This window comes from Centruroides sculpturatus, unplaced genomic scaffold (assembly GCF_000671375.1).
Source record: "Centruroides sculpturatus isolate CEXI.00-Female unplaced genomic scaffold, Cexi_2.0 scaffold11, whole genome shotgun sequence".
Taxonomy (NCBI): domain Eukaryota; kingdom Metazoa; phylum Arthropoda; class Arachnida; order Scorpiones; family Buthidae; genus Centruroides; species Centruroides sculpturatus.
In genome coordinates, this window is record NW_019384501.1 from 1,266,931 (window position 1) to 1,292,427 (window position 25,497).

General features: G+C 27.3%; 1 protein-coding gene across 1 annotated transcript; it reads left to right on the top strand.

Annotated features, from left to right (window-relative positions):
* The first annotated feature begins 444 nt into the window (after positions 1–444).
* On the top strand, positions 445–25,062 carry LOC111622072 (orexin receptor type 2-like). Its single transcript, XM_023364389.1, is given in 6 exon segments — positions 445–853; positions 856–1,016; positions 21,256–21,640; positions 23,581–23,746; positions 23,831–23,943; positions 24,873–25,062. Coding segments are annotated over 6 exon segments (1,146 nt in total). The 5' UTR covers positions 445–636; the 3' UTR covers positions 24,977–25,062.
* Positions 25,063–25,497: the final 435 nt, after the last annotated feature.

Sequence of the window (25,497 nt, forward strand, 5' to 3'; positions counted from 1 at the left end):
ACTACACACGTCAACTTAATCCAAATTTAAACAATAATTAAAATACAGTAAAATCTCTATAAGTAGTACACTTCTGTAAGAGGCGTGGAATTTACAGAAGTGGTCTCTGATTCAAATTAATAATGACCAATTTACAGGGGTGTAATTTTCTTTAAAATCTTTAACTGAATAAGCATTTTTTGAAGACGGTGGGCCCAATTTGAGAGGTGTCTTAAAAAAGTAAAAAAGGAGTCGAAGTAATTTCAAAATTTCTGCAAGATTCGAACGATAATATTTTAATTTAAAAGGAAATTTCTTCAATATCAGTAAAGGCAGATTAATTATAGGGTGACAAAAGAGAGGGTGATCAACGCAGATAGCGTGACGTCACAGGAGAATGTCCATATGGGATCGAAACTGCGCACAATCATTCAGTTCAAGCTGCTTTATTCGCTTCAGATACACACGTTAGTAACCAACTCTTGCAAAAATTCATTAAACCAACTCAAATAAGTGGCTAAAACTTTCACTTTTCTGGTGTCGTAAGCCCTTAAATTACAATTGGAAGTGAGCGGTGTCCGTTTTGATTGTTTATTCGTAGAATATGCCGTAGTAAAGTTTACTCACTCAATAAAAAATTAAGGAAAAATCAGTAGCATGGAGTACACTACCGAAGATACGTCATCGAAGTTTAACAATCAAACTAAAGTAGAGAACACCTCAGCTTGTACGAATGAGTATTGTGTTTCCGACGAGGACTACATAGAAATGATAGAGGCGTACATATTTCCCACCCCCTACGAATGGGTGCTGATATCTTTACACATCACGGTCTTCGCTGTGGGCCTGGTTGGCAACTCGCTCGTATGTATATCCGGAACCACAGCATGAGAACCGTCACCAATTACTTTATCGTTAATTTGGCAGTGGCAGACTTTTTGGTGATTTTGGTTTGTTTGCCACCCTCCGTTCTGTGGGACGTCACCGAAACTTGGTTCTTCGGTGGAGTCATGTGCAAGTTGGTGCTTTACTTACAGGTAACGAGCAGTTTTAGTTGAATTTTGACGCGCATACGGACGGACGGACGTGTGCAACACGTGTTTAATACGATGTAATTAAACTGGTAAATGTGTAGATACGAATTAATGAACTTATTTGAATATTTTCTGTTAAATTTTAATGAGTAGAAATTCTATTTCGATACAAATTAACTTAAAATAATTAACTTATTACCATTTACAAGTTCGTAATGAATTATATAATATTGTTAAATGTAGTTGCGAGGCGTCAATTTGTTTTAATTTAATAAAATTATTATAATTAATAATAAAAAACTAAATTTTTATAAAATTACTTTTATAGATAAACTTTAAAAACCGCAATTAATCTTCTTTAAATTCTTCGATTTTAATAAAAATTAAATTCAAGATATACATTTTATTATTAAAATTTTAATTTTAATTTTAATTAGTTTCTCGTATAACGTTTTTCTTTATTAAGAATGTATGGTTATAAATCATTTTCCTTTCTTCATTTTCTTGAATACGGAAACTACTTTTTTAATGGAATAAATAATTTGTTTGAAAATATGTGAAATGTTTTATTAATCTCAGCATTATTATAATCTAAAGTATTTTTATGATAACCTTTGCAAACAGTTCGTTCTTTGAATAAGAACGAATATTATGTCTAACCACTTTACTCCGCACACACGAAGGGAAAAAACAATTTTAAATTACTTATTTAAATATATTCAAATATTCTAAATAAACTAGAAACATTTTAAATAAATATTTTATAAAATTTCTCTCTTAAAAATGTAATTAAATTGTTTTATTTTCAAATAAACTTTAAAAGTTTCCAGCATATACTGCTTCACATCGCTATATTTATCATTATATAATATAATTTTGCATATTTAAAATTATATTTTTTGCTCATGTATTGGAGAAATCGTCTCCGATTTTATTTGCACATAATTTTTTTTAACTGTTGCTAGAAATATCCAAATATTTGGAAATACAGTATAATTGATTATAGCTGAGGTCAGGAACTGTGAAGTTTGAGTAATTATATACATATAGCTGAAGCTTGTGATGCTGTACTTTTGTAAATACAGCATTATATGCTTCAGTTAAGCTTGAGATAGCTTTTGTTCCTATTCCTTTATCCATACAGAAAGATAGTTTTAATTATAATTTCCGACATCTCCTAACTAAACGTAGTTATATATAACTAGTGGCCCGGGACGCCCCCTAGTGGGCGTTCCAGCAGCATTACAAATTCTTGAGGCATGTTTAATGCACTTAATATATGAAAGTTGTGTGCGCTTAATGTTTAAAAGTTTGATGCAGTTAATATATATAAATGTATACAATTCTTCATCTTAGAAACTAAACTTAAAATATCAATACACAAACAGCAAACAGTATTNTTCTCATCCAAAAACACATGATTTTAGTTAATTATTGATAAGAATATTGTTACTAGTTACGCTCCTATCACTCTTCACGTTTTCTCCTCTCCTAGTTACATTCTAGTTACCTTCTAGAGCATTAAATTCCAAAGATTAAATAACGAAAAACGTCATATTTTAATTAACTAGATTTAACACGATTTTATTTACGATCCTCTGACAGATAATTACTAAAATTTATCTCATTAACACTACACACGTCAACTTAATCCAAATTTAAACAATAATTAAAATACAGTAAAATCTCTATAAGTATTACACTTCTGTAAGAGGCGTGCAATTTACAGAAGTGGTCTCTGATTCAAATTAATAATGACCAATTTACAGGGGTTTATGTGATCTAGAGGTGTCAAAATTCAGCAGTTTTAGTATATTTTTCTTTAAAATCTTTAATTGAATAAGCATTTTTTTAAGACGGTGGGCCCAATTTGAGAGGTGTCCAACTTAAGAGGTGTCCAACTTCACAGGTTCTTGAGGGGTTTTATTATAGCCTAACATTTAAATCTATACAAAAAAGCGTTTTAATTAAATTTTTTAAATGATTTTATTGCCATAAAGGTTGTTTTATTTAGAAGATTGTAAACCTCCAACTCGAGGTGTCCAGCTTTGCTGTATACAAAGACTGAAATTTATATTTAAAAAAGCAATTTTTTTGAATGTATTTTTTTAAAATAATCTTCATTATCATAATGGATTTTTTATAAGATGATAAAGATATAAACGAAGCAATTTTATTATTAAAATATCGAAAGTTGGAAAGGTAAATTTATTTCGATTTTATGGCTCGAGTTACTTTTAGAATTACGAAATTCTCATCGCATTTACATAAAAGAATCCTTTCTGATTCTGTTTAGAAAGTGTATTTTTTGATAGAAATTCAAATAAAACAAGGATTAAGGATTTAATTATCCATAGAAGATTTCTAATTAAACAAGATTATTACCAAGTTTTCCATTTTAATATGTTATTCTGTGAATAGAAAGTCTTTGAATGTAAATATAATTAAAGTATTTTATTAGAATGAAGTCCTAATTCTTAATTCAAATAAATCTTTCTACTAAATAAAGATTATTTTATTTATAAAATGGATTTTTATTGATAATTAATTCTTCTTTTGACCCTCCATCTTCCCTATAAATTCTTACATTAACTCTCTATTTTAATGTAGAATTTTCATGAATATTTGCTTACATTTTTGATACAGTGGCCAAGTTAGCTCAATTTTGCGTGCTAAATTAGTTAATTAGTACTGAAAATTAATTTAAAATAATTAAGTACGTGCTTGAAGATGTCTTCTCTTCTTAAGCAGAATTTATCGTTTTGTGTGTATTTTTTTGTTATTTTTTTAATAATTGAAACTTGGAATATGTGTAAAGTTCAAAATTATGAGAACAAGATGGTAAATTACTCATAAAACAATATATTTTAATGTAAAAATGGACTTTTAAGAGCCAAATTACGGAGCAAAAAGAGCCTTCAAGAACTATATTACAGACCAGAGGGTCTTTGAAAGTCATCAGACAGCTAGAAGAGCTCTTAAGAGCCATATTACACAGTAAAAAATCTTCAAGAACCATAGAGCTTTTAAGAATCACATCACAGCAACTTCAAGTCATATTACAGACCAGATTGTGTCTTCAAGAGTCATATCACAAAAAACAGATGATTATAAGTTGTAGAGTGATGAAATTTATAGAAAAACTTTACTTTTATCAAACAAAATTCTTCTTTCATAATTAACAAAATTGACTGAAATATCTTCCTTTGCATCGTATTCTTTTCAATCACTTTTGATCTCCCCTAGAGGAAAGATTAAATAAAAAGTTTATTGACAGCTTAATCTTGTATCTGCGATCAATGGAAAGATAGATTAAGTCCATTAAAAATACTTTCTTCGAAGAAAAATGAGACAATAATGAAAATAACCATTAAGTAACGTTGCTGAAAATCTTCATTTTCATGCTTACAACATGCATTTGAATTAAAATATTTTTGAATCCAATTTGCAAAAATTCAAATCTTTAAACCACGCTTCAATTTTTGGGCATTCTTCGAATTTATCTGTACATAATTTACTCGTAAGTGATCCAGACAACCCCAATGATAAAAGCAAATAAATTCTTACTAATTGCTTAATTAGTTTCTTTAGGATACGTCTGAATGATATTTTCTGTATATATTTCCACGTTCTTTTGCAAATAATGTCATAGCATCTTCTATCAGATGAAGGTTCTCACTGGAGAAATCCTTGTCACAATTCTTTTCAATCTTAATATAGCATGAAAATAAAAGAATCTGAAGATAGTCTACCCCTATTTATAACATCTAAAGTGATATTTTTATATAAAATCGATTCAAAAAATTGTACTTTTACTTGTAAAATTGTTAAATTGAGTGTTGTGAGCAGACTTCTTACAGTATTTAAGGGTATTGATGCTTTGTAATTGTTGTTTGCATCACTGAAATTTTGAAATATCCGATAATTTTGGAGCACTTTATTATATTTTGAAGAACATTCTGAAGCATTCTTCGACATCTTGGAGGGCTTTGAGACAATTCTGGAACAGCATTTAAAGCATTTTAGAGTAGTGCTTACCACAGTTAAAACAGCGGAATTAAGTTCAAAAACTAGAAAAAAACAGTATAAAAAGCAACAATTTACGCTTGAAAAAGTAAGAAAAGAATTATATTTATGAAATAAAAATAATTTATTTGGTTCTTATCGAATGAATATGGTTTTTATGGTACATTGAGGGTTGCAAGATGTGAAAAATGGTTGGCAATTTGTTAACTCGTGACAATATTTTCTTAGAGCTTAGCACAAACGACACTCGGATTATAATGCTTAGAAGCAAAGAGAAGTTACACCATTTATAAACATTAGCCATAAGATATTAAGGGATGATTGAGGAAAACCTTAAGGACTAGATGACCCATCGACATAATTATTCTCGATAAGTGCCTTGCTTATTTATTCTCGAGTATTCTTTCTGGTTAATTTGATCCTTTTTTAGATTCTTGTTAGAATTTTAGTTAAAAAACTTGATCACTTTAAATTATTTTACTTGAAATGTTAAAGAAAGTTGCCTGTTGCGGTACGATGCAAATGAAAGTACAAAGAAGCATTAATAGCTTCTAAATACGTAAATAAATTGTTTAAAAAATTATTCGGATTTTTCATTAAAATGTGGCAGACATTTTTAAACGAAAAAATTGTTTTTATTTTTTAATTGTTTTTTTCAGATTTATTGCCGACATCAAGTACTTACAGATGATCGAGAATTACTTCAAAATTAATTAAAATTACATTAGATATATTTCAAAATGTGTAAATAAGAATCTAAGCATCGATTTCTCTTCAAAATAATTAAAACTTTCTCCAGAAAACCTCATATGAGTCTAAACAAGTAAAAAATACATTGACTGTTAATCTAAAAAAACCTCAAAACATCTAAAAAATCTAAAAATCTAATTAAAATAATATTGAAGAGACTTCCAAATATACTATCCAAAATCTAAAGATTATGTTCTTTCATGGAAAATATTATGGATTTTTTAAAGCTCTTATAAAGCTATGATCACCCACGACATTAATACGTTACAAGCACTTAAAAATCACTTCAAAAATCAAAGAAATGACATTTAGGACACCTTAAAATATATAAATTAAAATCTAAAAGGTATTTTGCTTCAAAAACGTCAAAAATTTCCTGTAAAAAACCCGTTATAAAGCCATAAAGAATGCATCGACTAACAACATAGATGCCGCATAAGCCACAAAACTAATCAAAATAGCATTTAGGACCCCACAAAATATATAAATATAAGCGTCAGCATTTATTTTTTTCTAAAACTAAGCAGAATTTCCTGTAAGAAACCTGCATAAATGTAAAAAAAAAATTAAAGATACATTTATCATGGAGAAAGATGAAGAAGGAGTAAGATTTAAAATAAATATATTAATTACTTTATCCAATAAAAATAGTAAATTGTGGTAAAGTAAACATGGTAGAAAGTAATTTAATACTTTAAATAAATCAGTAACAAGTGTCACGTGACGAAACAGGGCGAGGAAGAAGAATATTAAGTACAGAGAAGTGGTGCAGACCCACCATCTGGTACAGACATTAGAGTGAGACACTCTTGAAGCATTGATTTCGCTTTGCTCCTACCAAAAGCCTTCAAAGATATGGAAAAAATGAATTCAATCTTTTCTAAAAACTTTATTTTTTTTCTAGAGTTTTCAAGAATTCTATTCCTGAAATGTCGTTATTAATTCGATTCCATTAAACGATATTTTCCTAGAATTTAAATCCATTTAAAATAATTATTTATGTATTTTTCGATCATATTTTAATTTAATTGTATTTAAATCATTCTTAAACGTGTTTAATTTACTTTTAAATACGATTAAAGTTAATCTTAAACGTGTTTAAAATTAATTTATAATTTTAGCTTTGTTTTATCTTTAAATAAATTTAAATTTTTTCCGAAAAGTGAATTTGAAAATTAAACTGAAGGATAATTTATTTTTACAATAGAACCTCCAATAACGGCTACCTCCCAACAACTGCCATTTTTTATGTTCTGGCCAATGGCTGTTGTTCACAGGTATTAATTACTGTATATTTTTGGAATTTTCTGTGATTCTAACGACCACCTCCAAACAACGTTCACCTGTAAACACCGGCCACTTTTCTAACAAAATGAATACAAAATAACCTCTAAACAACGACCATTTTTTATGTTCTCTCCAGTGGCTGTTGTTTAGAGGTTCTTTTTTGGGGGAGGGGAATTTTTCGTCTTCTTTGAAATATATCTGCATGCAATTTAATTATATTTAGAGTTATAAAAATAAAAAATTTACAATCAGAAAAATATTCGACGAGATGAAAAATATCAAACGATTTTTTAACATTAGTCACGTGACAATGATGTACCGCTTCTTGTCACGTGATCATATCACGTGGCGTTGTCAAATGGAATGATTTTCGTGTCACGTAAACAATTCAGAAAATTTCTTTTGAATTGAAGTTAATTAAAAGAACTTTATATTACGTTTAATTTCCCCTAAATATATTCAACTATAAACCAATAACGTATTAAATTGTATTTACCGATTAAATTTACATTATCATTAAATGTAATTTAAATACTGCATATATTTACACGGATATAACAACAAATTACTTATTTTCAGAGTGAATGCGCCTTTTAATTAGAGGGAAAAGTTATTTTTTAGAAGGTTTTTCTTATTAAATTAAATTAACTTGAGATCATTAATCATTATCAGGAATGTAACATCATTACAAGTGCGTTACATTAGGGTAATGGGAAGTTACATCTCGGATAACAATTGTAGTAGAGTGTCCATTAGTATCAGAGTAAGTGCTATGAAACTTTTATATGCTGTTAACCAGAAAATGGGAAATTAAGTTTTAGTTTTAAACGTAATTAAATAGAAAATAATTGTAATTAATTCTGTGATAAAATTGCTTTAATTTCGTTATTGTGTTTTATTATCAGTTTGTTTTAAATATGGATTATCATTCGAAGAGGATGGAGTTTTAGAAGGCTGAATTACAGTCGAACCTACAATAATGGCAACCTCCAAACAACGGCCACTTTTTATGTTCCCGTCAGTGTCCGTTGTTCACAGGTTCGACTGCATAAAATTTATAATATCCAGAGTTTAAATATAATTAATTTTAATCTAGATTAATTTTTGTAGTGACTTTGTACGGAAATTTACCATTTAATATATTAATTGAATTAGTCATTTTTATGCGTAATACAATAAAAATTTAAATTATTAAATTTATCATTTTTTAATTATGATTAAAAAATTATTTTTTGAAATTCTATAATTTATATAAGTATATTTTGAATTTTTAAATTAAAATTACTGTTTTTGTATATTTTTACTTGCTGGGTTACGCGTAGAGATTAGATCTTAAATATTTTAAAATTATACTTAAATTTTGCAGTTACTTTTAACTGTAATTAAATAATCCATACTTAAATTTCAATGTGTTAACATTTATTAATATTTATTATAGTTAATTTAACTTATATCATCTTTTATTAAAATAATTAATTCAAATAAACCCGATAGAATTTTCCTATAAACTCAATTAAGTTTAATCGTAAAGTTTGAATTCTTCCTTGCTTAATAAAAATGCTATTTTTAATGGAAAATAATGCAGTTTTAATTAAAATTAATATTTAGAAATCGTTTAATTTTATAATAAATATGCAAAGAACCAGTTTTAATTAATTAATCGTATCTTTACTTATTTCTTGACCAAGTTCTAAGACGTCTCCGAATTCTGTAACATGCAAAAATATTAAATTATTAACATTTAATTATAATTTAAATCAAAATTAATTTAATTTTACATCAAATTTTTAAAGAATTGTATTACAAAAAACATTAGCAACTTTCAAAAAGTCGAGGATTTAGCATCGTGTTTCCACTTTCTAGAACATTTCCAAAATTATTTATTATAATTAATTAATTAAAACTAAAATGTATAAGTTATAAAATTTATATATTATCTATATATTTAATTAATATTTAAATATTTTATATATTTATCCGTCTAAGAGAGATAAACTTCGATGCATTGGTAATTACAATAATGTAAGATGGAGGACCGCAATATCAATATTAATTTGTATCAATTCGTGTTTATTCCCATCACAGTATTAATATTTTACATCAATATTTAATACAATTTGACATCTAAATATTTATATGATATATAATTTAATATAAATTCATATATATTAACAGTTAATCCGTTTAAACACGATCGACATCTCAACTTGATTAACGAAGATTAACGCTTAGAGTACAAGTTTAATGCTTGATAATTTAGAGAATTTTCACGGATAAACAGTAAAATGGCTTAAAATTTGCTTTCAAATGATATAAATTTCGATTAAAGTAGTAAAATTGTTATTAATATCGAGTCTTGGTTGTTTATTTTCCATTTAAAATGTTGCATCAACAGTAAGGAAAGTACTCGAGAGAGTAGGTTATAGTGCAAATTCTAATAACAATTTTACTCAAATTACCTCATTAGCTGTCCTATATAAAAGTTAAATTGTTTGAAAATCACTTGAGAATTATTATTTAAATATAAATGAGTAATTTCTGATGAATTTATTCGAATTAATTCATTTATTTATATAAGATGAAAGTTCAGTTACAATTTTAAGAATTCTTTATAGTCTGTACTTTTAAATTTAATGTTTTAAATGATATTTATATAATTAACTTACCACTTTTTATATATTTACTTTAATTTTTTAATTAAAATAATATTTAAATACATTATTAATATGAATTTGCATAATTTATGCGCATAATAATGTTTTAACTAAAATAAACAAGATTATTGGATAAAAAACTTTTTAAATACCTTTAGCCACGCCTAGTTTAATTCCTCGACCAATCGTTGTTAAAATAATAATTTTCAAATAATTGAATCGTTCATAATTCGCAGAGTACTGCCTACTTTTTTAAAATCGATATTTTATTTAAAAATACGATTAAAAGTTAATGTTTTACTAAACTTTATGTATATAAATATGAAATTTACGAAAAAATTATTTATCTTACAATATATTTTCATGTTAAGTTAATACAACGTGAAAAAACACGATTCAAACTTGTGTAAATATTAATAAAATGAAAATTTTATTGGTAACATTACATTAGGTGTTAAAATATAATGCGTCAATTTGAAATTAATTATAATTGATTGTACAATTGAATTTTTATTCGTCAACTAGTGAATCGCTTATTACATTCTTAGGTAATTTTTGATTATCCTTTTCTCAACGTAAACCTTTAACCAAAAATGATTTTAAACTCTAGTTTAAGCGAATAAGATTGATTTGTTTTTAATTTTAAAAATATATCTATCCGTTTATTGATTAAAATCACGAAAAGTAGGAGGAGATAAGCACTGCCAATTAGTTTTATTCAGCCAATCAGCAATTAGATTTTAAGAATTATTTTACAATTCGTCTTCTCTGTTAAGCAGAGGACTGTATATGTTTATAATTATTTTTTTAAATTTTATTTTACGTTCTTTATAGTTTTAAGCTTACTATTAAGCTTTTTTAAGCTTATAATAGTACATTAACCATATAAAATCTCATTATTTTACAGATAACTTGGATATAGTGAATAAAATGAAATAAATATGTTGTAGAAAATATTTTAATTTTTTTGTTTTAATTTTGCAGTTTGCTAAAATTTAATTTACGCATTTATATCTAAAATAAATGTTAAAATGATGAGCATAGTTACGATCGAAAGAGGAGAAAAAATTCATTAAATCAGATCAAGTTTTCTCGTTTATATTAATATTTATTTATTTTTATTCGTATTTTATTTTAAAGAAAAGAAATTTGATCTGCTTTGAATTAGAATTACTTCTGCAAATGCAAAAGAAATCAATATTTAAAACTAGAAATTTCTCTCTCTCTCTCTGCCATTTTTCTTCGCTAAACGAGAAGAGATACACTAACTGAAACAAATTAAATTGCAAAATATGACAGATGTTGTTTAAAAAAATTAAATTTTTATATCATAAAACAATATTTTGGAAAGTCTTTTTATAACTTTTTATATTTTTTAGAAGAGAATGTAATTTTATTTGCTTAAAAATCGATGTGGATTTGAGTGAATGTTAAGTGGTTTGTAGTAATAGAGAGAAAGATGATGACGATTATACAGGGTGTATGTACAATGTACAGCCGAAGTTGACATACTTATTTTTCTTATAAAAACAAAGAGAAAATATCAGAAAATATTATCAACGTGAGTCCAAAAGTCTTACGTTAGCGAGAAAAAGTCCGTAAAATTTATGGCAAGATTCTCTTTAAACAGAACAAGAACCCTTTTAAAAAGACCACTTTTAAACACAGTTTTGCTACAACTTTAAAAAGTTTTTCTTACAAACAATAGATTTTTTGGACAAGTTTTGATTAAACGTTTGGATTTATGCATAAAATAAGTTTATTAACTCTGTCTTAAAATTAAATAAATAAATTTAAATCCTTCTGGAATAAAAGAACTNATTTAATATTAAAAATATTAAATTAATTAAATTATTGGATTATGTAAAATGTAAATTAATTTTAAGTACTTATTTTAAAAACAAATGAAATGAAGGAAAAAGAAGAGAATTTTTGCATTTTTTAAGTAAACGAGTGAATTTTTTAATGATTTAAAAAATAAAATAAAAATGAATTTATTTCAAAAAATTAATGAAAAGATAATCTTCTTACTTAATCATTTGTCTTTAATCCTTTTTATTAGTTTTATATACAGAAGCTATTTGTTCAAATATTTATTGTGTCGTCGTACCGAACATATGACAATAATTTGCCTTTTTAACACAGGAGAAGTATGATAATAGGTGAAAAAAATTCTCTCTTTCCTCAAGATTTTTGTACTCGGAGGACCTTCAAACGTCGAGAATTGGGGGAAAAAATTGAGGTTTTTTTACTGTATGTATGGAAGTTAGTGTATTTAGGGGACGCGATTTTGTCCACCAATCTTAAAGCTTAATAACTTCTGTGTCTTTTGTCAAAAATTTCTGAAATTCTGCCTGGAGGTTCATGTGTTAGAGGGATTGATGCTGTTAAATTTTGATGGTTAATGGTCAAGGAGGAGGGAAGGTAGAAGGACTCAGGTGTTTTATCTCCAGTGGAGTCAGACTTAATCAAGATTTTATTTGTTATTTGCATTTACAATTTTTATTAAACTCGTCTCTACTCTCAAAATTAAACTTTTTGTCATTTTGTAATTAATAATATAACAAAGCTTTTAATAAAATATCGTAACAGATGGCGCCACACGCAATTTTAAATATTTTTTCCGGGAAAGTTACGCAACTCGTCGCTGGAATTTTCTTTCTTCTAAAAATCCAAAATCATTGAAATATTTTAACTCTTCTACTATTAAATATTCTTCAAATATGAATTCAGTTAGATTCGATATAGTGAATAATTTTATTGTTCTTGGCTTCCTTTTATGTATATATTTGATATAGTAATTACTCGAAATAGTGAACAGTGTTGCTGGGCCTTGTTATTCGTTATGCGTGTAGTGATCATTAATATAGTGAATAATTTAGCCTAGTTTTATATCGAAATTCTATTATATATAAGCTTTATTAAGATAAATTCGTTAAATTTTATATCTGTTTGTATGTCTGTTCGCTTATATATCCAAATTATATGCCAAAATGTACTTGATCTAAATTTATTAACTGTACTGTACAGTTTATAATGTGCAGATGTGTTTCAACAGTTTTGAACCAAGCTGAATGATATTTCAATTTTATATGCAACTTATATATAACATATTATCTAAAAATTTCTCTAGAATAAAACAAAATGAGTGAATTTTTTAAAATAATTTGACATTGATTTATGAGTTTTGAATCAATTCATGCTTTAAAAATGGCAAAAAAATAGCAAATTACTCGTTTCAAAAAATCAATTTTTCAATTTAAACTCACTCAAACAGTTATAACTACTATAATTAAATATAATAAAGGGTTGACCAAAAGTCAGTTAACCGCTTTAAGGTCTAAATTGCTGACTTATTCAAGTATTTTGTAAATTGCTGACTTATTCAAGTATTTTGTAAATTACTTTTTCTTACCCCCTAGACTTATACACGGCTCTATCCTCTTAATAACTTATCAAGTGTAAAAACTAAGGTCTTATGTGATGCGAGGTTAACTGACTTTTAGGCCACCCCACAAAGAAATTTACATAAAATCGATTTATTTTATATTTCAAGCATTTAATTTGTTGGGTGTATTATTTAATACACTTCTTTGTATATAAATCTGTATAATTTATAACTCATAAGTTTCTTAAAAATTAAAAAATTCTCTAAATTCTTTATCAAAAAAATCATCCAAATGAATGTTTAAAGATTCTTCAAGTCTATAAGTTGTCAATCTCTTTAAAGAGTTTAATTTCAAACACGTCTCACTTGACAACCTCTCACAACTCCCTCCCCCTTCATTCTTAATACTAATTTCATGATTATTATATAAATAATAACTTATTAATTCTCCGTATTATTATAATTAAGCTTTTATAAATTTTAAATAAAATTAAATTCGATTAAAATCTAAATTTAGTAAACAAAATTACACAGTGTTTCCCTCCCCTTTCGTTGAATTTAATTAATTTATATGATGTAATAATTTTAAAATAATTAAATCAATTGATTTAATGTGAATCGAATATGATGTTAACTTAATTAACTTATTTCTGTATTGATTTACTCATTTTGTCACGGGATTTTCTATTCGCCATCGATCTTCAATGGTCATTCTTATAATAAATTTAGCCATTTTCGTCAGATTTTTTCTCATTTTTACTGAGTCAGTTTGTTTGTCTGACTATTTTTTTTTTGTTTACAAATTCGTCTTCTAAAGCTTAGAATTATAATTTACAGTAGAACCTCGATTATCCGGACCTCTATTATCCGGATTTTCGATTATCCGGATTGTTCAAAATAAACAAAAATTTTACGAATTTGCTGATTTGCATCAGGCGAATTACGACACTGTTTATGTACGTGATGGAATGCATAACATTTTTTGTTTCAACAACGTCTCACCCGGCACAGTGGTCGTAAACTCTTAAATATATTTTGCGTCATAATAAAAATATAACTTGACATACGTATTTATAAATAATTTTATACTCAAATTACATCATTTCTATAACCAAGGGCGGCGTAAGGTATGGGCAACGTGGGCCACCGCCTATGCCTGGCGGTCCGAAGGGCCTCGCGCCTCGAAGGTTAATGCATTACTTAAAAGCCGAGACCGCGATGAAAAAATTTTACTCGTCATAAAACGATAGTTTGTCAAATTTTTATTCATAAAAATGCAGTTTTAAACTGCTTTTTATTTTATAAAATCCGTCTTCTTGAGCCGCCAGAGGGCCTTTTAAACAATAGCTAGTCTGTTAGCGCTGGTCAGTAGTAGTACAAATTCAATAAAACATTTGTTTCTTGAAAATTTGATCACGATTTAAATACAGTATTTATTTTTAATATTACCGATATGTCATCGAAAAGAAAACGTGTTGTATTATCATTAAAAGACAAAGTATTTGTTTCGATTATCCGGATTTTTCCTTATCCGGACTACCTTCATCCCCAATTAGTCCGGATAATCGAGGTTCTACTGTATATGTAATTGTTTATCCCGAGCATAAACACCTGTAAAAGTCATCAAGATGCCAATTTTATTCAAATTTTTAAGTTTTTTTTTAATTTTTCTAATTGTTTCTGTCTTAATGAGACTTTATAGCTAAATCTGTAGCATTATCAGTGTCATATTTTCAAAATTTGATATAATTATCATCAGTGAATGTTAAATACAGTAGTTTTTCCTTTACGCCATTTTGAATTCAGTCTCAAATTTGAGCAAAAATTCGCCGTTTTTATTCCAAAATTTGAATCCAACTACATTGTATTTAGTCCAAATTTTCATAAAAATTCACAATTTGATCCCAATATTTTAATCTGAAGGCTACAAATTTGGGTTCAAATTTTGAGCTCTGTTACGATTCTTGACAATGATATTTTCTTCACGGTTTCGACAACATCAACAAATGATATTTTCGTTACAATGAAACAAGATGGTGACTTGTCCCATTTCTTTAATTGTTTAGTTTTAATTTTATGTGCATGGTGGCCCATGAATCAATTAACTGTGTGAATCTTCCGAACAAGTTACGGTAAACTTTATGGCGTTATAATTGTGTAAAATTCTAAATTGAACTCTTTAAAGTAAATAACTTTTTAAATTGGTATTTTAGGCTATTTGATGCTAGTTTATTTACCACATCAACTTTGGATTTTCCTCAATGGTTCGTCATTAAAGTGTTCTACTTGACTAAACACAATTTTCTCACCTTTTAATTCTATTTTAAGAATGTTTTTGATATTTTATTTACTTTAAAGTTAATTATTATATAATAATAAGGAAGAATTAATTGTCATTTTTGATGTAAAAAACAGGCAAACAAACCATCTTTTTAATTTAATGAAATTTTCAAAATTTCCAAATAAAATGTAGTTATTTTATTTGTTTTTATTGACATAAATCTTAGAATTTTGCGAGTAGTTAAGTATGGCCTTATAGCTGCCTAGGCAGAGACCCGGATTATTCCCAGGGCCTCTTATTTTCAAAAAAATAAAAATAAATAATTAAACAAAACTTTTTCTTAATGCAGAAGAATGTCGACAGAATGGATAATTTGTAATACATTCTTTTAAAGCCCCAAATGTCATGCCTCATAAGAAGGCCCTATTCTGAACCATATATTTTGAACAGGTGCTTGTTTCATTTTTAAATCAAGGGATTTTAGCTAAAATTCTTCAATTAATTCAGAATTAAAATCTAAAAACTTATCGTTATTTTCTTCGAGCTTTAACATTTGGCTTTTATTCTATAGAGAAAGCTCAAAATGTTCAATTTATTAAGGCTATTTACAGGCAATGTTCGATTGTACAAGACCTATATAAATACTGTATTTTTTAGTAATTAAGATTAATTTTTAGACATTAATTAAGACCCACTCGTTGACTAAAACTGCGTATGCATTTAATTAAGTATATTGTTATTGTCTAAGGCTAATTATAAATACTTTACTCAGATTAAGGGTTTATTGGTATTTCGATTAAGTTCGTATAAATTATTCAAATTGATTAAGGCTCCTGGTAAGTTTTATTTGATTAAAAATGCATACAAATAAGACTAAGTACCATATGTAATTTTAGTATTTAATACTCAGAGAAGTAAAACTGAATTGTATTGTAATTAATACAATGTAGAAATATTTAAATCGATTAAGGCACCGTATCGATTTTAATTAATTAAGGATACTTACTAGTATTATAACTAGGTACAGATATTTGAATCGATTGAGGCTCTATCCAGAGGTTTGACTCGATTAAGGATTTATATAAATTTTTACTGTAAGGACGCATACAAATATGATTAACGTTAGGTATATCCATTTTAATCTATTAATGCAAAATATGCCTAGTTTAAACGATTAAGGCTACGTTTGTACGTTAAAGCTAACAGATACGTTCAATATTAATTACAAATAGCAATCGCATGTTGATTTTTACCGAATTAAACATTCCATAATTGCTTCTTTTACTGAATAATCAAATTTGCATTAACCTTATTCAGTCTTAAACGAATTTCCTGTGCTTAATCAATAAGGCGAATAATTTGTCCACAATTCAGGAAATTGTAATTAATTTAATATACTCGGTCAAAATGCAGACATTACAAAGGAAAGTAGTATTTGATTTATAATGCAGTTCATTAAAACAATAAGTCAGTAAGTAATACAAGAATAATTATATTAATAATAAGTATTTATTCTAGGACAGACATACAGAAACTTTAGAAACTGTCAAGAAAAATGATATCAACTTAAATTCTCTTGAGGTCTAACACGTTAAATATGTAAGATACAATGGTTGAAAAATTTTATGTACTTTTAAAGGCGATTGGTCGGAAATTCGATTATCTTAACGCTGATTGGTTGGTTTCAAATTGAATTCAAAATCTTATTTCCATATTGAATATTTCTCATTGTAGATAAGTGAAATTATAAAATTTATTTTAAAAAATTATTAAACAGGATTAAAACAATTTTCTTAAAAATTTTAAAAACTCAGTAATAAATTCCATATAAAAAATTTTATTAAAATATTAACATTCAATTTTTTTTAAAAGTAAACCGAGAAAAAAATTTCGTAAAATAAAAAATTAAGATAATTTTTCTTTTTGTTTTCATTATTCTGTTAAGTTAAATTAAACTCAAAATGTTTCATTTTTTAGAAAATCGAATTTTAGAAAAAATAAAATAAAAATTGTTAAGAGGAAAAATTAACATTTTTTTCAATATTTTTAACAAAGTAAAAAATTATCAATTAATTAGTATTAATTATCTTTTTAATTTTATAACGCTATTAAGAGTAAAACCTTGGCAAGAAATTGGATCAGATTTTAAACCAATATAATAAATTTTCTACAAAAATTGTTCTGTTCTGTATTTGAAAACAATTTTTCTTTTTAGATGTAGAGCAGTGCAATTTATACAGAAACATTGTACACAGCAGTGCATTTTTTATATAAAATTGTACATAACAGTGCAGTTTATATCGAAAAATTGAACACAGCAGTTTATTTCTGTAGAAAATTTGTATAGAGCAGTGCAATTACTGTTTTAAAATTTGCACAGAACATTGGAATTTCTGTAGAACACTTGCATAGAGTAGTTTCCTTAGAAAAATTGCACAAAGAAGTACAATTTCTAAAGAAAAATTAGACTGGACATTGCAGTTTCTATATGTATGATTAAAATAATGGTTGCTTTAGCTACAGTTAATTTTTCCATACAAATATTTTTATATTTAAAAATGAATAGAAAAATATTTTGTTGAAAATGAAGCCACAAAAAATTTTAAAATAATTTAAAAATTCAATTTACGTTACTTTAATTTAAAAAATAAAAATAATAGTAAATAGTTAAAATGCCTGAAAGGTTATATATTTACATATAAATTATTAAAATTAGAATAAAAAGCAAATAAATAAGTAGATTTTTTACAATTTAAATCTTATTATTACTTTATACATTAACGATATCATTTAGTTTATAAAATATTTAAATATTTATTTGTATGACTTGATTAATATTAAAATTTAATTCCTTTCGTACATTAGATGAGAAAAATGCTTAAGGGGAATATTATTAAGCTATTTACATATTTAATAGCATAACGTTAATCAAGTAGCTTTGTGACAAAATAGCATTTACTTGTAATTTCTATCGACTAGAAAGTGCAACAGTTTCTCTTGCTCTACTTTACGGCTCTATCGATTGAGTGCAGTCTCTTGTTATGAATTGCTATGTGAAGAGTTATCCATCATTCCGATAAAATCTTCTTGCGCTTTACCTCACTAAAAACATACCTATGCACCATTATATCTTACTATGCTCCCCTAGAACACAGATTTATAATTATGCTGAATAATCATGTTTTATAATATATAAGTTATATTGATATATGTAGTAATTAATGACATAAGTATTTAAACTATGTTTCAGTGAAGTAACATGTCGTTCAATGAAGGGCTGAGAGTTTAGTAACATGCTAAAATATTAGTTTGTTATGTAATTAGGTGATACATAATTATCTCTAGTGAGAAACGGATTAAATGCCATATCATTGCACTGTGTAGTTAAGGCGTTTTTACTCTACTAGGAGTGGTTAGGTGTATTTACTCTACTGGGACTACTTGGTTTAGGCAGTTTTTTACTCTACTGTGACGTTGTTTAGGAGTTTTACACTTTAATTTGCAACTAAGACGTAGTTGGCACATCATTTTACTAGGACATTATTAAATGACGCCTCACTTTACTGAGGCAGTTTAAGTGTTATATCGACTATGGCACTGTTTAGGTTCTACATCATTTGCTGAGACATAGTTTAGATGATGCACATCTTTAGATAAATGCACCAGAATACAGCCTTATATAAGTTTGCTAGACCTGGCTATTGAAATTTATGTAAAATTTTGTTTTTTTTTCCCTGTTCAACCGTTATACACATACATAACTTTAAATACATTCACTTCAGTGTATAAAATATATAAATAATTCTACTAAACAATTCTCAATGCAAACTAAGAATTCTAAAAAAATGAACAAAATTTAAAAAGTAATTAATTATTTAATTATTAAAAATGCCATTTTTGTTATAAAAGCTGGTTTTTAGAAATATCATACTCTTGCTCGATAACTTCTTCCAATCGCAAAATCCTTCTTCCTATTTAAGCTGCAATTTGAAAAATTGTAGACCTATAAATTACCACTGTTGTCTGTCCGACCGTCTGTCTGTCATTTCTTAATCTCGAGAATAGTGTTCGATATATAAAACTCAAGAGCACATATGGAAACCTTTTTGGCAGGAGGCTCCGATTAACTACATACGAACTTTCAGTTACCACCGGAAGCCATGTTGTATCTGTTCAAATCTCCTTCTGAAAGATGCCCGACACGACTCTATTGTTAGAGAATAATAATTACGTATAGGGGCAAACCACTATTAATTTGAGATGGAGAGCATATATTTTAAATTAAATAAAATAAAAACATGATTCAAAACTGCAGCCCGTCATTGTGATGATGTAGCAATAAATTTATTTTTTTGCATTTTTTGATGGGGAGTGCAAAAATTACGTTTAAATGCACGTTTTAAGCTTGTTTCATCCTATTAAGCACAATAAAAAAAAGCCACGTTTAAATAAATATTTAAGAAATTTGAAAAGTAAATGGAGAAAGAATGATTAGTGAATTTATTTTGGAGCGAATATGATGGAAGGAGATTCTTTTGAGAAGAAAATGAAATCAGAATAACTCATTTCACGTTTCGATTAACTCCGACTTGGAACAATTGCGCATTGAACCAATAGAACATCGATCTGTCTGTCCATTTGCTTAAATACAATTCGTCAAAAAAAAAAAAAAAACAGACAAAATTCTTTTCCAAAATTTTATTTATTTCTCGCTTAAAATAAAATAAATTTTTTATAGAAAATGTTCTGCGAATATTTCACATTGTTTGGTTGTCCGAAATATACTTTTTTTTAAATTAAAAATTACATTTTTTTTCTCCAGAAAAAAAATTAAAACAAGTAAAAATGAGAATTGTTCTCTCATAAAATGCACTGTTGAAAAGTGAAAATTAAATACATTTCAAAATTGCTTTTTATAGAAAATGTAACTCATTTTTAAATTTGTTTTTTTTTTCTTCCACAAAATTTTAGTTTTCGATAAATTTCATGTTTCTAACAATATTTTTTGTAAAAAATATAAATCACATTTTCAAAAAATCCAGCAATGAGTTGAGTAACTTTCCGGGTGAGAGTTAAAATTGCGTATCGCGCCATCTGTTATTAGATTTTAATTTTTAAAATCTTTTTATATTATGTTTTTATAAAATGGCCAAAAGCTTGATTTTGAGAGTAGAGACGAGTTTTATGAAATATTGTAAATGCTACGAACTAAAAATCTTCATTTAATCCAACCCCATTTCAGATACAACGCGTGACCTTCTTTATTTCCCCATCCACCTCGACCTTTAACCGCCAAAATTTAATGTCGTCAACCCCTCAAATACTCAAATATCCCTGCAAAATTTCAGAAATTCTTGACAAAAGACGTAGAAGTTATTAAGCATCAAAGAGGGTGAAGAAAATCAAGCCCCGCGTGCACTAACGTCATTCCACATAGAGAAAAACCCCAATTTTTTCGTAATTCTCGAGGTTTGAAGGTCTTCTGAGTGCAAAAATGTAATTTTCAGAAAATAATAAATTTGTTTTCAAAATTTTTTAAAAATTAAATTGACCATTTACAAAAAATATAGATATTCAAAACTGCAAAATACCCCTTCAAAAAATAAACATAGAATATACTTTAATATTACTATACTTTCCTAATAAAATATAGCTTATAATTTTTTAATATCATATTTTTTAGTTAAATTATATAAAAATAGGTAAAGAATTTTTACATAATTTAAATTAATGTTTAAAAACTTTATTTATTTAAGAAGTTTAAATTATAACCGAAAAAATATACTTAAATATCTTGAATCTTTTATTTAATAATCACAATAAATAAATAAACAATATGAATTTTTCTCTTGCCAGAGCGTGTCTGTCTCTGTGTCTGTCCTCACTCTCACTTTCATATCTATCGACCGGTGGTATGCCATCTGTTATCCTCTCAAGTTCAAGAGCACATCTGGAAGAGCCAAGGTGGCCATATTAATCATTTGGATTACCTCTATGCTCTTGGTATTACCGGACGTCATTGTTTTGGATACGAAGTTACACCCGGGTTTAAAAGTAGAAACGCACTACTTGACTGATTGTGCTTACACGTGGAGCGACGATAACACCCAAATTTATCAATTAGTTATTGTTCTGATATTGTATGTGGCACCCTTCGCTCTCATGTCAGTCACTTATTATCAGATTGCTCGTGTTCTTTGGAATAAAAATATCCCCGGAAATCGAAATGTTAAGCGTACTGGTAAGTTATACGTTATAATTTATAACTTTAAATAACTATGTTTATAATTTTTAATGTGAAATTATATAATTACAATAAATACAATGCAATAATTCGAGAGGAAACGTGATTTATTTCGTATTCAACTAAGTGGAACTTTAGAGTTTGTGAGGAATTTAATGTTGATTAATCATTTTTTTTTAAATTCTATAACCTTAATTTGTGTTTAAAGCTCGAAAAATTTTTATATTTATTATAATATAGTAATTTTTAAGTGTAAAGTATAATCACTTGCCGGAAAACACTCGATAAAAGTCCACCCTGAATATGAACAATGAACTTGCTCGTGACAATTAGCCTACAAATTACCATTTAAATATTACTTTTAGGTTTTATTTTTTGAATTTCTTCTAAATAGTATAAAAATGCGTACTTTCCTATAATTTGGCATTAATTGTTAATCCATAATAGGATATCGGTGTATAAAAATGGGATTCTATAACATGTTATAAGGTATAAAAAAACTAAATTATAAGAATTAATTTTTCAAAAAAATTGATTTTTTAAAAGGAATATAAAGAAAACCGCACCATGGATATATACATATCTATTACTTATATAAGGATTAAATTCGACAGATAAATGTAAATTTCTATTGTTTAAATCATATGTAGCAGCATACATTTTGACAATAACATCTATGCATGTTGTCCTCGTGTGCAGGGCCTGATTTACCTATAAGATAGGAAAGCTATGGCTTAGGGCCTCGCTTTTTTACTTTTATTATTATTTAGTGAGCTTAGAGCCACAACGAGTATATTTCGGCCCTAAACGTATCTTAGATAATGCGCATCGTGATTCCTAAAGATTGTAGGTTATGTATTTGAATATTAATGCATACAGCAGACACGTATGCCAATATAAAACAAGTAATGTCGCCTGTACGTATGCTATTAATGTTAAGTATATACGCACATACACACAATTTCTTCTAATTATAATATACATAATTAATAATATATAGTTTAAATTATACGTATTTTGAGTATGCATAGCGTATATATGCAAGCTAAATTAATAGAAATGTGCATTACGTAACACAATCATGAAGTTAAAGTTCGAAAGGATTATATTTCAAATAGAAAATGCCTCAAAAGTCAGTTAACTATGTCAACTGACTTTTCGGCCACACTATAGGCCTACATATATAACGATGCTGCTCTAAATTTTTTATATATAGATTTTTTTATAGCTTTTTTCCTTGTAAAGTTCCATAAATTATGTATTTTAAATCCGAAAGACGTGTTTCTCGATGACTTGACATAAACTACAGATTGTCACTAATTATTGTTTCACGAATTGAAACTAAAGTTATCAATTAGTACTTGCTGAAACCATAATTAAAAGTATGCTGCTAAGTCAATTTTGGTTTGAATTCATTTAATTTATAATTAGTAATCTGGCAGCCTAAAATATACAGGACGGCCCAAAACTCGGTTTAAAGTAAATTTATATAGAAAAAATTTATCTCTTTTGGGCAATACTAGATTTTAAAACATTAATTACTAAACTATATTAATTTTGCTTAAAAAATCAAAAGTTTTCTGGATCTAAGTTTATATCTTACAAATTAGCAATTTTACAGAGAAAACTATTTATTTTTAAATATATATTCTAGATACGGACCTACTGATCCCAGTAGATCGTTGGTTCTCAATCGGTGTGCCACGAACATCTCATAGATATGCCATAAAAGTTTCAAAAATTATTTAAAATGCTAATTGTCTTTCCAATTTTTAATATTGTTCATATATTTTTATATAAAAAATTGAGAATCTTCATTTGTTAACTAAGGGCATTATTATGCAATGTGCCACTAGTTCGAAAAGACTGAGAGCGACTGCGCTAGATGTATAGCAAGTATGAACCTCATTAACTTAAAAAATAATAATATTATACAGTTACAGTAACGCAAAATACAAAGAAAGGAACCACTAGATGCACAACAAATCAAGATTCAATAGAAAGTCAGATTCGTTCGCGAAGAAAAGCTGCAAAGATGCTAATCGCTGTCATAGTCATGTTTGGATTATGTTACCTCCCAGTTCATCTCATAAACACTTTAAGGTAAGTTAGAGAAACAAACACATAAATTATTCTATTTTTAGTAGATCCTATCATATTTTTGACAGATTTATAATTTATTAACAGGTATACAATAGGGTTGCCACAGACACACACCACAGCAGCAGCATCTCTTATATCGCATTGGCTGTGTTACGCCAACAGTGCTGTGAATCCCGTTATTTATAACTTTATGAGTGGTAAGTATATTCACGAGATAGTAACTTTAATAAGATTTTTAAAAAGTTGAAGGTTGTGGACTATTTCGGATGGCAATTTGCAACGTGTTGAAAGTGAAATTATTTCTTTATTATTATTATCTACTTGAAGCTACCCAAGGCAATTTTTGTTGGTAAATTATCGATTTCCTTTGTACCATTTCCCTCGACGTCAAACATCTCTCTTGGGCATGTAACGCGGGAAAGTAGATACTTAAAATGGATAGAAAAATAAATGTAGCGTCAAGCGGTATTAAACAGATGAAGCTATTTCAAATATCTTTATTTGTAAGCACCCCTCTTGATGGTCATCAAATGAGGAAGCCGCAAACGATGGTAGCAACTTAATAATACGGTTAACGCCCTAAAACATAATTGTATGCTTAAATTTGCATAAAATATTACGCTTCATGAATTTGTCAATATAATAATTAATTATGCGATTTTTTACAACGTGTTTTAATTACGGTGTACGCTATTTAAAAGTCAATTTACGGACGGACCACCAAGATTATCTTCTGGAAACTCGGTTGACTGACGTGATGCGAAGGCCATAATTTGCTTTTCAAAAAAAGACAGGAGGCACGACACTTTGCAAAACAAAAAAGAAATTACAGCTTTATAAGCATTGAAGTGATATTTTACAATTGGGTAGTCTGAATGTCTGCTCGTTGATACAAAAAATAAATTATTTGAGACAAACTACACTTAAATTTACATAAGTAATTAATGCTCTTCATTCACTTTTCAATAATTATTCATTATCTCAACAAGAAATATCAGAAATTATTGTTTCATGTCATTCAGACATTCTCTCAAATGCCAAACTTTATGTAGAAATTAATGAGAAAAATAACATTTCTTAATTGAAATTTCTAAGAAATTAATTCATTTTAATTAATTTTTTCCAGGAAAATTTCGAAGAGAATTCAGGAAATCATTTTGTATGTTATTCACAATTCAAGAATCTGAAATCAATAGTCAAACACCGACTTTCAGATCTCTGAAGAAGTAATTTGAAAATATAATTCCGAATTTTTGGTGATTTTTCTTTTCTTTTTGTAAACACGTGTGTAAAGATGTTAATTATTTCATTCATGTTCCAAGTATAATAATAATAAAAATATAATTATGTATGAGCTTTCTGCTCGAAACAATAAAATTTATTAATACTAGTGCTGTATTTCTAGAGGAAATGCTCAACAATATNTTTCGATTATCCGGATTTTTCCTTATCCGGACTACCTTCATCCCCAATTAGTCCGGATAATCGAGGTTCTACTGTATATGTAATTGTTTATCCCGAGCATAAACACCTGTAAAAGTCATCAAGATGCCAATTTTATTCAAATTTTTAAGTTTTTTTTTAATTTTTCTAATTGTTTCTGTCTTAATGAGACTTTATAGCTAAATCTGTAGCATTATCAGTGTCATATTTTCAAAATTTGATATAATTATCATCAGTGAATGTTAAATACAGTAGTTTTTCCTTTACGCCATTTTGAATTCAGTCTCAAATTTGAGCAAAAATTCGCC